General features: G+C 49.6%; 1 protein-coding gene across 2 annotated transcripts in view; it reads left to right on the top strand.

The window, feature by feature from the left end:
- Window positions 1-11,226, top strand: part of VANGL1 (VANGL planar cell polarity protein 1) — a 63,408-nt gene extending 52,182 nt beyond the window's left edge. For both annotated transcript variants that reach the window (XM_075905819.1, XM_075905815.1), the window contains exons 6-8: window positions 1,373-1,505; window positions 4,095-4,329; window positions 6,032-11,226. In XM_075905819.1, the coding sequence (XP_075761934.1) occupies window positions 1,373-1,505; window positions 4,095-4,329; window positions 6,032-6,292 (629 nt within the window). In that variant the 3' untranslated portion in view covers window positions 6,293-11,226. The remainder of the gene's footprint in view (window positions 1-1,372; window positions 1,506-4,094; window positions 4,330-6,031) is intronic.
- Window positions 11,227-12,486: the final 1,260 nt, after the last annotated feature.

The raw sequence follows: 12,486 nt of genomic DNA, 5'->3' as shown, positions 1-12,486 counted from the left end.
AACTGCAACTGCACCTTCCCTCAGCCGTACCACTACACAGTAAGGCTGTCAAATGAAATCTATAGTGTTTACTCTTGAGAAGCTGTTTGTTTGAATTCCTAGACTTTCCACCATTACACATCAAATTGATTTCTTGGAAACTACGTTCTTTTGAAGAAAAAACAGCTCTTACTGTGTAAGCAGAGCATTCCTGGGCCTGTCTACCCTGCAGAATTGATCATGCTTAAACACTGCCTGTTTAATGGCGTTGACTGGCTCTTAAAACATAGTTACAGTCAGAAAAGTGGCTGTTAAAACCATGTGCATTTGGGGGGTTGTTTTATAGGCCTCTTCCTCTGACTCCAGATCTACTGTGCTCTGTATGAGCATCAAATAACGCTTTCCCTTGACTAATAGCTCTGCAAGTAGGGATGTGAATGTTTAACTGGTTAACCATTGGGGGCTGGAGCAGCTCCCCACCTGCTGTGGCTTGCTCCGTGGGTCCGTCCCGCAGGGGGCCCGCCACAGGCAGGGGCTGATCCAGTTAACCAATTACATGGGATTTTACATTCCTAACTACAAGCTGCATGTGGGATCCCAGAACTACCTGAGCTGTTCCTGCATTTTAAAGCATCACTCGTAAACAAGTGATGGATACTTAGCTGTTATGGATGTGCAATGTAGGGAAGATTTTAGCTCCCTTTCCTAGAGCTGGGAGGGTTCTGCTGAGAGGGATAAAAGCTCTTGAGAAAGATGTAACTTCCAGCCCCGCAGTATGTCACCCCGACTTACATCCTGCAGTCACTTCTCTGACAGCAGCCATGCTTTTGAAAGTGTCTGTCTTTTGTCTAAAGATGATGCCACTGCCCAGACATGGCAGCATAGCTCTGTATTTTCCTGTGCGTGGCTGTTGTCTCCATGTCTCTTGATGTTCTTCTTTTCTGTCTGTCTCCTTCCCTCACCCCCTTCCAACTCCTCGTGTGCTCTCTCATTGTCTTGTTGCTGAAATGTGATGTGTTCCAGCTGCCCTTGTGGCCAAACTGAAAATGTATATAGCGGATGGTAAGTAACATCCTTAGCACTCTGTCTGTGTAGTCAGTCTCTGTAACTGTTTGGCTGCTTCGTCCCTTCTGAATTCTCCCTCCCATCTCTGCTGGCTGTGGCATTTGGAGTGGATAGGAAATACTCCCTCCATATGCACACTTCCCCATGGGGGAGTATCTGCAGGGACTGATAAGGTCTAGGGAGGGTTTTTGCCTCCCCCAGAGCCTTGGGGAGGAACAGCCCCACTTGGCCCACGAATTGCCCGTGACAGGTGCACTTGGATTTTGAAACTTTTAGCTCCCGCTCGGTAACGGTAAAGTCTTCCTCATACATCTATTTCCCTTTGAAGGCCCAGGTAACAATGCTGCCAGCCAGTCTCGGGCCATGATCGCTGCCGCTGCCCGGCGCAGAGACTCCAGTCACAACGAGCTTTACTATGAAGAAGCAGACCATGATCGCAGAGTTAAAAAGCGCCGTGCAAGGTAATGCTGTCTCCTTTGCGTTGCAACTGTTCGCCTGCCACACTCGGTTTGGATCTGGTCTCTAACCAAATCCAAACACCTCAGGAGGCCCGAGAGAAAAGAGGGGAATTGGGCTGAGAGACTTTCGTTTAAGAGACTGAGTGTTTGATATAAATAAAGGATATTAATAAGTATAGGATCAAGCAGACATCCAGCGGCAGCAACGGCGCTCTGACAGAAAGCGCTTAGGGAAGTACATAAGCAAAGAACATGTGTCAGTGTTCCACATCAGCTAACAGAATGTGACGGATTAGGGGAGGGTCTAGTGCTTGACATCCATAATAGCTCCGTGCATGAAATCCCATTATATCCTCAAGTAACCCAAGGGCTGTATCCATAGCACTGTCAGTGCCTCCAGGTCGCCACAGGGAGGAATTTCCCCTCCTTCACAAGTAGGCGAGTGAAGCATTTGATGTGGCAATAGAACAATTTCGCTTAAACACTGTAGTCCTACGGCCCATCTGAACCAGTCTGGTAGAGAGCGGGGAGGGGAGGTGTGATCCCAGAATAGCTAGATGTTTTTGCTGGAATGGTCCTCTGTGGAAACTAGTTCAGCCTGCTGATTACGGGGTGTGACCGGCCTTCGGCATTAACAGCCAAATGAAGCTAACCTGGGTCGGCAGCTCCTCCGAGCTATTGTTTCAGGCAGGCCACCTGCTGTAGACTGAGTCCCTGAGCTGAGTCGCAGATGGGAGGTTTCCATCGTAACCAGGGGGATTAAACAAGTTGTCCTGACTGACAGTTTAGAGTCAGCAGTTAAGTGCTAGGACAGTGTCTGTCTCCATGCTGGCTCTGCCTGGCCCCCTAGTCAGGCTTTTCCCCAGTCTCTCAGTAGAGCCTGTGTCTCTGGGCTTGCACAGACTTCCTTCTATGTCATCTAGCAACTTGGGTCTTTTTCAACGTGCCCAGCTGGAGCAGCTGCTGGCTCAAAGACAAACTGTCATTTAGCGGAAGGCACAGCCTGCTGGCATGTACGTGGGGAATCTCACTACAAACATCAAAACCTCACTACACAGCTGTGGAGGCCTCCTGCTGTTCCCTGCACGTATCTGTCGGCAGCTTCCTGTATCTCTGGCTCGTCTCTGCTACTTCTGTCTTCATACGCGTGATCAGGCTGACAGTCCTGCTGCTCCTCGCTTTCATAGCTAACGGGTTTATCGGCAGAGCATTGAAGACAAGTCGTTATTAGTGACTTAGTCCCAGTCACTTCATCCAGTGCGAGGATTCTGTAGCCCGACAGTTGTCCTTTCACTGCACGACTCTCTTTTTGCTTGTTAAGCTTTTGAACATTCTCTGGCATCTGTGTTGCTTTGCTCCAGTGTGGTCTGAGTTTGTTTGCACAGCTGTGCTGAAACAAGGATGGCTGCATAGGATGCGTTCTTGGCTGCAAGTGTTCTGAGGTAGGAGAGGGAACCCAGCCCTTCCTGGATGCAGGGCCCCCGTGGGCAACCTGCCAGGAACCTGAGGCCTGCACCCCAGCTTGTATAAAAGGGACTAGAAAGCAAATCTTGAACACAGATAGATGTGTGGAGATTATGGGTCCCAATGTGACATATGCTCAGTCCAGTACTCTCACACCCCTGGACTCAATATGGGTACGTCTACACTTGCAGGCTAAAATCGAATTAAGCTATGCGACCTTGGCTACGTTAATTGCGTAGCTGAAGTCAAAGTAGCTTAACTGGGCTTTAGGGGCTGTCTACACTCTTCCTTCAACTTCCCTTCCTCCTCGTGATATGAGGGTTACAGAAGTCTGAGTAAGAAGTCCATTATTTCAAAATAACGGGCTTGGCTGTGTAGATGTGCACTCTGATATTTCGAAATAAGCGTGCAGTGTAGACATAGCCTGTAAGGGTACGTCTAAACTACATGGCTCCGTTGACGGAGCCATGTAGATTAGTTTACACGAAAAAGGGAAATGAAGCTGCGATTTAAATAATTACTGCTTCATTTAAATCAAAATGGCCGCCGCGCTGTGCCGATCAGCTGATTGTCGGCACAGCGCGGCAGTCTACACGGGGATCTGCTGACCCCAGAATCCTTAGTCGGCAGATCCTGTAAGCCTCGTTTCTGGGCTCTGCAGATCCTCATCTAGACTGCTGCGCTGTGCCGACAATCAGCTGATCGGCACAGCGCGGCAGCCATTTTGATTTAAATGAAGCGGCGATTATTTAAATCACAGCTTCATTTCCCTTTGCCGTCCTGCCTAATCTACATGGCTCTGTCAATGGACACACCCTAAGAACAGCTGTGGGCCAAAGTTGCAACTGGAAGTAGGACTGTCTCGGGGCCTGATTGCAGGATTGGGGCCAAGGACTTTTGGGTGTTAATGGTGGCTTTTAGTTCAAGAAAAGAAAAACCTCCAGTTCACCTCTCCATGTTTCCCCTTTCTTCTCTGTAGAAGGGGCTAAATGACTTGTTTGACTGTTCCTAGCTCTGCCGCTGGGACATGAGTCCAGATCCCTTAACGTCCAAGCGGTCTGCGCCTGCACCACGGAAGTGTCCTTCCTCCCGGTGGTGACTCTGGCTTGCCCTTGTCTTTGTTTTCAGGCTTGTGGTCGCAGTGGAAGAGGCTTTCACTCATATTAAACGTCTGCAGGCAGAGGAACAGCAGAAGGCTCCGGGTGAAGTAATGGACCCCCGCGAGGCAGCCCAGGCCATTTTCCCATCCATGGCAAGGGCTCTGCAGAAATACCTCCGCACCACCCGGCAGCAGCACTACCACAGCATGGAGAGCATCCTGCAGCACCTGTCCTTCTGCATCACCAACAACATGACGCCCAAGGTAACATTGCCTTCCGCACGACAGCCAGAGCGCTGATGGGCAGGGGAGGAGGGTGTAGGAGTAAATGGGGCACAGACAGAGAGTACTGAGGTTTGAGGGCTGCTGTTGAAGATGCAGTGGGAATGTTCGGATGCGTCTACACGGCAGGGCTTAACTCAAAATAAGCTATGCAAATTGAGCTACATCAATGGCGTATCTTATTTCGAAATTGGGAGCATCTACACGGCATTTATTTCGAAATAGCGCCCTCTTCCTCTGACTTCCCTTACTCCTCGTACAATGAGGGTTATAGAAGTCAGAGTAAGAAGGACTCCAGCTTGACAGTATTTTGACATTATTTTGAAATAACTGCCTGCTGTGTAGACATGGACTAAGTTATTTCGGAATAGTGTTGCAGTGTGGACGTACTCTCTCAGTCCTTTGCTTGTAACTTGGGTTTAAGTCTTAAAATGTACTCGGACCCCACCGCCGCTGTTCCCGTCTGCCTTTCAAGCTGTGATCTCGATTCTTATCAAGTTCAGTGGGGTCAGACCTGGCTGAACCTTGGTTTGGAGCTCTCCAAGGAAAGCACAGGTGGCTGCAGGGAGCAGAGCTCGGAACTGAGAGCTGTAGCTCTGTGCCCTCGCGTGGTGGGAGGAGTGGAGCGGAGGAGATGCTGCGCTTCTGGAGAAATAACTCCGTCAGGGATGCTGATCTTTGGATTGGGTTTCTAACCAAGGAGCTGTGGTTGCTGAAGACCCCATGGTGTTTTGTGTGTGTGCATGGATAGGAGGGTCCATCTTCATGTCCTGGCCAAAACCCCAGTTCGCATCACTGCATTCTGCCTCCTTAATGATTGTGCTTCACTTCCTGCCCTGAGCTCCTGCGCAATTGTTAAATGGCTGCCAGGGGCTTTATTTGAGGGCTGGGGGAAGTGAGCCTTGTAAGTGGCTTGGTACTTCACATAGAGTCCATTCTGGGATAAAGGCCCCTATCTTACCTGGAACCAGTAACCATCTGTGACCGTAGCAGAGACGCTGTGGGCAGGATGGGCGTGTAGCCCGGCTTTCAGAGGGGGTCTCTTATGACCTTCTACCAGCATTTGAATCCCTGTGAGCACTTGGTCTTAGATGTGTTGAAGCAGAACTTGCCCCCTGAGTTTGCTCCGGGGACTTCAAAATACAGTGATATCAAGTAAACCGCTTCAAGCGAGGATTGTTCTGCCAGGTGTTTGAGTAAAGTCTGCCAAGGACTGAGTGGGTCATGGAGACAGAAATCTCCTCCCACCTGGAGAGGGGATTTCTTCAGGTTGAGGATGGACCAATGAGGAGGGAAATCGTGCCTTGCTCCTTGCCCACGCGGCTTCTTTCTGGAGAGAGATGCCTCTGCCCACCCGGAATGACAGACCTTTCACCCATGCTGCATTGGTGTTCAAAAGGCAATGATGAAATTGCCAAGTTGGAGTAACAATTTTGTGAACGGCCTGGGATGGTGATAAAGAAAATCTCTAGCTGCTGGCCACTTATCCAGTGTGTGGGGGAGGAACTGGCAGGAGGAGAGGAAGACTAACTAAGAGGGCTGGCTGAAACAATTTACTGCAGGGAATACCTCCGTCTGCAAGGTTACACCATGAGGTTGAATGGAAGTGTCAAGGCAGACTTGAGTCATGGGGGGTGGAGTTTCCCGGCACCAGTTCAGTCTCATTCTCTCTTTCTCTGTCTAGGCATTCCTGGAGCGTTACCTCAATCCAGGTCCAACCCTCCAATATGACCGAGAGCGCTGGTTCGCCAAGCAGTGGACGCTGGTCAGTGAAGAAGCGGTCACGAGTGGATTAAGGGATGGTGTCGTTTTTGTTCTCAAGTGCTTGGACTTCAGCCTTGTAATTAATGTGAAGAAAATCCCCTTCATCAAACTCTCGGAAGAGTTCATAGACCCCAAATCTCACAAATTTGTCCTTCGCTTGCAGTCTGAGACTTCGGTTTAGGGCGTTGGGGCAGTGCTCTCTCCGTTTTGTGCTTTTTGGGTTTTGTTTCCCCAATGCTGACTGAAACTGGCAGATGACAGACCAGTAATATTTGACCATCTGCACTTTATTTGGAAGGAGGGTGGGATGGGGTGAGGGGAGGGGAAGTGGGTTGGGATCTTTCTCTAGAAAGAAATATCTGAAAAGGTGACTTGGCAACTTGGTTGAGTTAGCTCAGACAGAATGGTCCTTGTTTTCCAGACACATTGTAGACTGTGTGAACTAACACGGCCTTTCTATTTGCTTTGGAACCCGGCCTTACAGTGATCCATGTGCGTGCGGCTCCTTTACTCCGTCCAGACCTGGCCTCTGCATCCTGCGCGTATAGATTTCCATGGGGACGCAGCCTTCTTTCACTTGTAGAAGCCTGCATGTGAGGGCGAATTTACAGCTCCCCTCTGCTCGGAATGGAAAGGGTGGTGGGTGGGGAGAGACTTGACAGTTGTTTGTAAACTAGGCTGCCTTGGGGTTGGAGAGCCCTTCTCCCTCAGGGCTGCTCTTCTCCCACAGCACTGCACCTGTCTAAGCCACAGGGCAGCAGGGGTGGGTTCCGCCATCTGGTTCCTTCAGTCTCTTCAGTTGCTTGTGCTGCTGCTCGTTGTATGGGCCTGGCTCATTTGGCAGCTGTTTGAATTGTTGCCAGTTGTCTTAATGAGACGTCAGGGGATTTTGTGTGACACGACTCCTTGTCACCCCCTTGATCTCCGATCCCTGCCCCACTAAGCTGACTGTCCCACGTGCTCTCTCCTTTCTGTCCCCCTGGCAGCTTTCTGAACGCGTCTCTCTAGCAACGGCACCACTGGGGTCAGTCGTGTTATCGCCTCTTCCCCACCCCGAGCGCTCGCGATATATTTGCACAGTTACAGCACGGCTGGGTAAACATTCCCCTGAAGGTGGGTGTGGAGTTTACCTAACCCTGGCAGCCTGGTCCTGAACGAAGGGTGAATGTGCAGGAGTGGCAGTATCCTACTCTAGGAGGGCTTCAAGTGCATCTCGAAGGAAGGGGGGACAATTAGTCCCTGTCCCCACCTGACCCACAGAGTGAGTGAGTAGAGGAAGGGCAGACCTTGGCTGACACATGTAGTTGGGTGCCACAGTTCCTTAAGACAATATACACAAATGCACTGCAGTATGTACCTTCCATCGTACCCCCGGAGCTGAGAGAGACCATACAGTGGTGATATGTTGTTGTAGCTTTGTTTTTTTAAATTTCTTGACCGTTTGCATGGTATTGCTCACCAAGCTAGCCTGGAATTTGTCTGTTCTTGGTGGAGGGGCACTTAGCTCTCTAGAGCACTTACTTTGTAAGGCGCTTTTTTCTGTCAGTGCGGTTTTGTTCTTAAGATTTTTAAATAGGTTTAAGGTTTTTAAAGCTGGGCGTAAACAACCTCTGAGTCTGAACCCACAGCCCACGCTCTGAATTCACAAAGTCTTTGGACCCAGGTCTCCTCTCTACAGCCAGCTTCTGCTTCTGTCCTGAGCTAAACCAAAACCCCAGGCTCAGGCGACCACCACACTCCGGGGAAGTTTGGATCCCGATCTGGAGTGGGATTTCATGGCTTGGGCCTCTTGCAAAGTGAATGTCTTCGCTCTGCTTGTCTGGCTTCATTACAGACAGATGTTTAGCACACCAAGGCAAGGTGCTTCAACATGTGCGTCACTTTGAGCCGGTCCCATTGAAGTCTATGCTGAACCAAGGCCTAAAGTGGTGATTTTCAAGCTTGGGCCTATCTGTGCTCTGCCAGGCCCGTCCTGCTGGTGTTGGATATCTTCTATGGGCTTTATAAGGACTGTACCCCGTTTGTATTTATGCATCACTAATGATAAAGAAGCCAAATTACATGGGGGGAAGTTGGCAGGATATGGAGGGAGATGAGTCTATGACAGCAGCAATCAAATACCGGCCCATGGGTCGGATCCATTTTGCCTGGGTTAGTCCCTGGTAGGCCTCCGGTGCTGTATTTACCTGCCCCCCCCCCCTCGCTGGTACGGTACTTGTAGCTCCCATTGGCCGCAGATCGCCCTTCCCAGCCAAAGGGAGCTGTGGCAAGTGGTGTCCCAGTCTGCACTGCTTCCTGCAGCTCCCATTGGCCAAGAACAGCAATCCACAGCCAACAGGAACTGCAAGTACCCGTATCTGTAGAGACACAGGTAAATACAGCAGCGTCGGCCCATCAGAGGCTAACCCTGGCAAACCGCCATCATCTTATTGCCTACCTTTGGTCTGTGGGCAGATCTCTTCTCCCTCCTGCAAGCAATCTTTGTACAATCCCCCTGCCTTAGAGTATGCATGGCTCTTTGTCAGGCTTTCTGAGCAGTCTCTGGTGGCTTTCTAACAGTCATGGCCGTTGCGGTATTTTAATTTTAAAAACCATTTTGGTTTTGTACCATTTTTTAAAAAATATTGTGTGACGCTTCATAGCAAGTGTGTTCCTTTAACTTCTGGAAAACATGTGTGACTGGGCAGGAGACTCCATCAGATTCTGGGGCAGGGACTTTGGTGGAAATTGGATAAAGCATGGATCAGGGCTGAAGTGACTGTCTGAATTCAGGCTCAGTTGGCTCAGACATGTGAATTTAGAACAAAAGCACCTGATAAGAATTTCCTCGTGATCCTTGTCCTTCCACCTCAGCCCTGGAAGTTGTTGGATAGTCACCTTGCTCGGGAAACTTGTCTTTCTGTTTTTAAATGCATGTAAGGCTTTAACACAAAACCAAATAGAAGCCGAGTGTATTCACAGCTGCTACGTAAGCTACATGCTGCAGTTCAAAGGGCCACTCACTATTCCTGTCTGCCACTGAACGAGATGCTGTCAGCATAAACCTACTTTACCTGAGAGGGCTACACCTGAAAGAAAAGGTCACTTACTCTTTGCCATTTTCCTTTTTGCACTTCCCTGAGGTTGGAAGGAAAGAGGGCATAGTGGTTGGTCCGGGGGACTGGGAGCCTGGACTTATTCCTTGCTTTGCCCTGGAATCACTGTGAGACTTAGGCAGATTACTTCACTTCCTTGGGCCTTTATTTCCCCATTTGTAAAGAGTGGGGGACCATGATGCTTTCTACCTCACGGGGCGGTAGTGTTAGGCTAAACTTCACCTTTGTAACATAACTTGAGATTTGCTGACAACGTGCAAACTCGCTTCTGACAAGAACCTGAACGGTGAAACGGAAGCAGCTGGTTTCCCTTGCCGTGGATAGATGGTGGGTGAGAATCAGGTATGGGGGACGGCCTGGTAGCGTTGGCATTCCAGCCCAGTCCTTGCTTTGTCCACGGGAAATGCAGTGCAGTGAAGGCTCTGCGTGGTTTACTCTGAAGGGGGCTGTTTTATGCCATTCCCCTTCCTCTCTTTTACTGGGAAGTTATCAAATGAATGGAAACCTACTTTAAAGTGATTGAGTCCCAATCTTTGACTGTAAGCTAAGTGACTGAGGAGATTTCTATTGAACAATGTTGAATGAAGTCTGTGTACCGCTGAGCCTTTCCTTAAGGAACTTGCTCGCCGGTTGCTCACAGGAGAGTGATCTCCTGGCTCCCTGTTGTTTTCCCTGCTCCCCACTCTGTAGCTTGGGCTGCCGAAGACTTTATTTCATATCTTGGCCCTTGGTCGAATACTAATGCCTGGGAGCGGGAGGGGTCTAACAGGGCACCTCCCAAGTAGGTGCAAACAAAGCTGCTGGTCCAGTTTGAGGTCCATGGAGATTTGTTGAGGCTTCCAGAAAAGACGAGGCTTTTCTGCAGCAGCGTGGTATGTGTAGGGTGGAGTGAACGGACAGTGAAAACGTTGGGGAGCCTGGCCACTTATAGGCGCAAAAGGGTAGATGCTCGTCGCCTGGTTCTTGCTAGTCCCATAACACAGGGCCATGGCATGGCAAAAGGCAGTATGAACTGAGCAGCCCACAACCATAGCTGCAGCCCTGCTGTTTTCTCACCGCTGCCTGTGGGTTCAACATGCCACCTCTGTGCTCTGCAGGGCGAGGAAGGAATAGAAGTGGAATACACCTAGAGCAAGGCACTTGCTGGCAGCGCTCCCCCCTTCGAAGGGTAAGTGGAGCAGATATGCTCCCCAGCCATCCCTTGCTGCCAGGGCGACAGGGTGTCGGTTGCCAGCAAACACCCTCAATCCATGGCAGGAAAGGGTGGTAGTGGAAGAATTGGTGGCTGCTGGTAATCCCACTCCCCTTGAGGGCAGGGGTGCTTGAGGAGAATAGAGGCCGCAAGCAGAGCGAAAGGGTGGCGTGGCACGGCCCTGGCAGAGCAGCGTCTGAGCGAGCGTGCGCCTGCATAGCAGCCCCTGGTCCTCCATAGCAGAGGAATAACGAAAGCCATTTGTGTCTTTGGATAGGGGGGCAGTGGAGAGGAACGTAAACCAGCTTTCAGCTCCTCTGCCCATGGCTACTCCTGTCCTCTTCCCCGCCGCCCTCTGCTGGGCTGACCGCCCCTGCTGTCTCATTTGCCAAGAACACACCCTCTCCCTCCTTGGTTACCACAGCCTCTACTCCCATCTCCCTGCTCTCAGGCCAAGAGCTTGGGGAAGAACTAGCAGCAGGCTGGATGGGTACCATGGGGAGCACAGGCTGGAGCTCATGATGAGGCCGGGATCCCATCCTAATCCCACTCTTGCCTCCCAGCTACAGGAAACACTTCTAATCCCTCCGTCCCTGCCTCCATGGACTCCACCAAAACCCCCTATCAAATCACAGCACTCCCCAGTTTCTTAAAAAACTGGCAACTCCCCTTAGCCCCGGGGACTGCTTTAAACTCTTGTTGGTGCGAATTTATTTCAACAGTTAACAAAAAAGAAGCCTGAAAAAACTTTTTACCTTGCTTTGTATGAAGACTTATTCAAGCCATCCCACTCAAAAAGCCAGCAAATCTGTGCTACCTCCTTTTTTTTGTTTAAAAAAAAAACCCTGAGCTTGGATCTTTGGGGAGAACTTTATTCTGGCTCCAGACTTTTGTCTTCAAAAGTTTTCAATCCACGCCACAATAGAAGTTTAGATTAATAGGAAATGAATGTGCAGATGCCTGTTGCTTTTGCATATTCAGCTTGTATGTGTGTGCTGTCCCATTGTAGGCGTGTGTTTTATTCCTGCTTGAAGCCGGAGTGGATGTTCAGTAATGCCCATTAAGACTGAATGGCAAGAGAAGCATTCTTGGGACTGAGGCATAAAAATACTTCTATAAGGGGATTGGGGGGGGGGGGGGGCAGGTAATTGGATGGGTACACAAATCCTTCACCTCCCATTTTGCTAGCTCAGACTCCATGGAAGATGATGACCAAAAGTTACTATCTGACAAGTGTTCCGTAACCTGTGTGACTTCAGTGTTGATCTGTTCGGTTCCTCTTGGGCCAGGTCTCTACAACACCATGACTGCCACTAATATTAACTGGCCCCCTTCTTGGAGAGGCCTCAGAGGCAGGATTTTTACCCCATGTGGCAGGGCAGTGTGTTGTGTGTTGTGCCTCTGCCGCTTGTGCCTGTCCTGTGCATTGAGGACCTAATTCTCTTGGACTGTTGATTTGGTACCTTTCACCAGCACTAACTAATTCACTCGGGAGCCACACATCAGTTCATTTTGCTGTGGTTCACTGCCTGCACGGAGACCTATCTGTGAAGGATTCTTACACTCCTCTGTGCCTGTACCTTGTAATGACTACAGCGTTATTGTGTACGGGGGACAGGATCTCCTGACTCCCACACACTTCTTTTGATCACTGTGTAATGTACAGCCTGATACCTTTTTCTACACAAACTGCATATAGTAAGGTGGGTTCTGTTGCGCTTTTCTAATGAATAGACACTAACCAACTTCTCGCTGCACATGTGACTTGAACTGCAGTGATACATGGTCTGAAATAAATTCTGAAATTGGTTTTTGTTTTGGCTTTTTTCCCAGTTGTGAACTTGAGTAGCAAATTCCTGGTGTCTGTGATGTTAATGCACTATGTGTCTAGCAGAGTGAATTGTTCTGTTCCAAGCTGGGTTCTCTTAAGTTATAGCTGGACGGTTTTGTTTTTGAACTGAAATATAAAAACCATTTTACATTTTGCATATTTTGTACAGTAAAATTCTGAAAAATAAACTGAAACCAGAAACTCTGTGTGCCTGTTCTTCCTTTGGTTATTTCAGTCTGAGAAATGGCTCTTCCTCG

This window comes from Pelodiscus sinensis, chromosome 1, assembly GCF_049634645.1.
Source record: "Pelodiscus sinensis isolate JC-2024 chromosome 1, ASM4963464v1, whole genome shotgun sequence".
NCBI lineage: Eukaryota > Metazoa > Chordata > Testudines > Trionychidae > Pelodiscus > Pelodiscus sinensis.
Note: the sequence above shows the minus strand (reverse complement) of the source record. Positions and strands in the feature narration are given on the sequence as shown.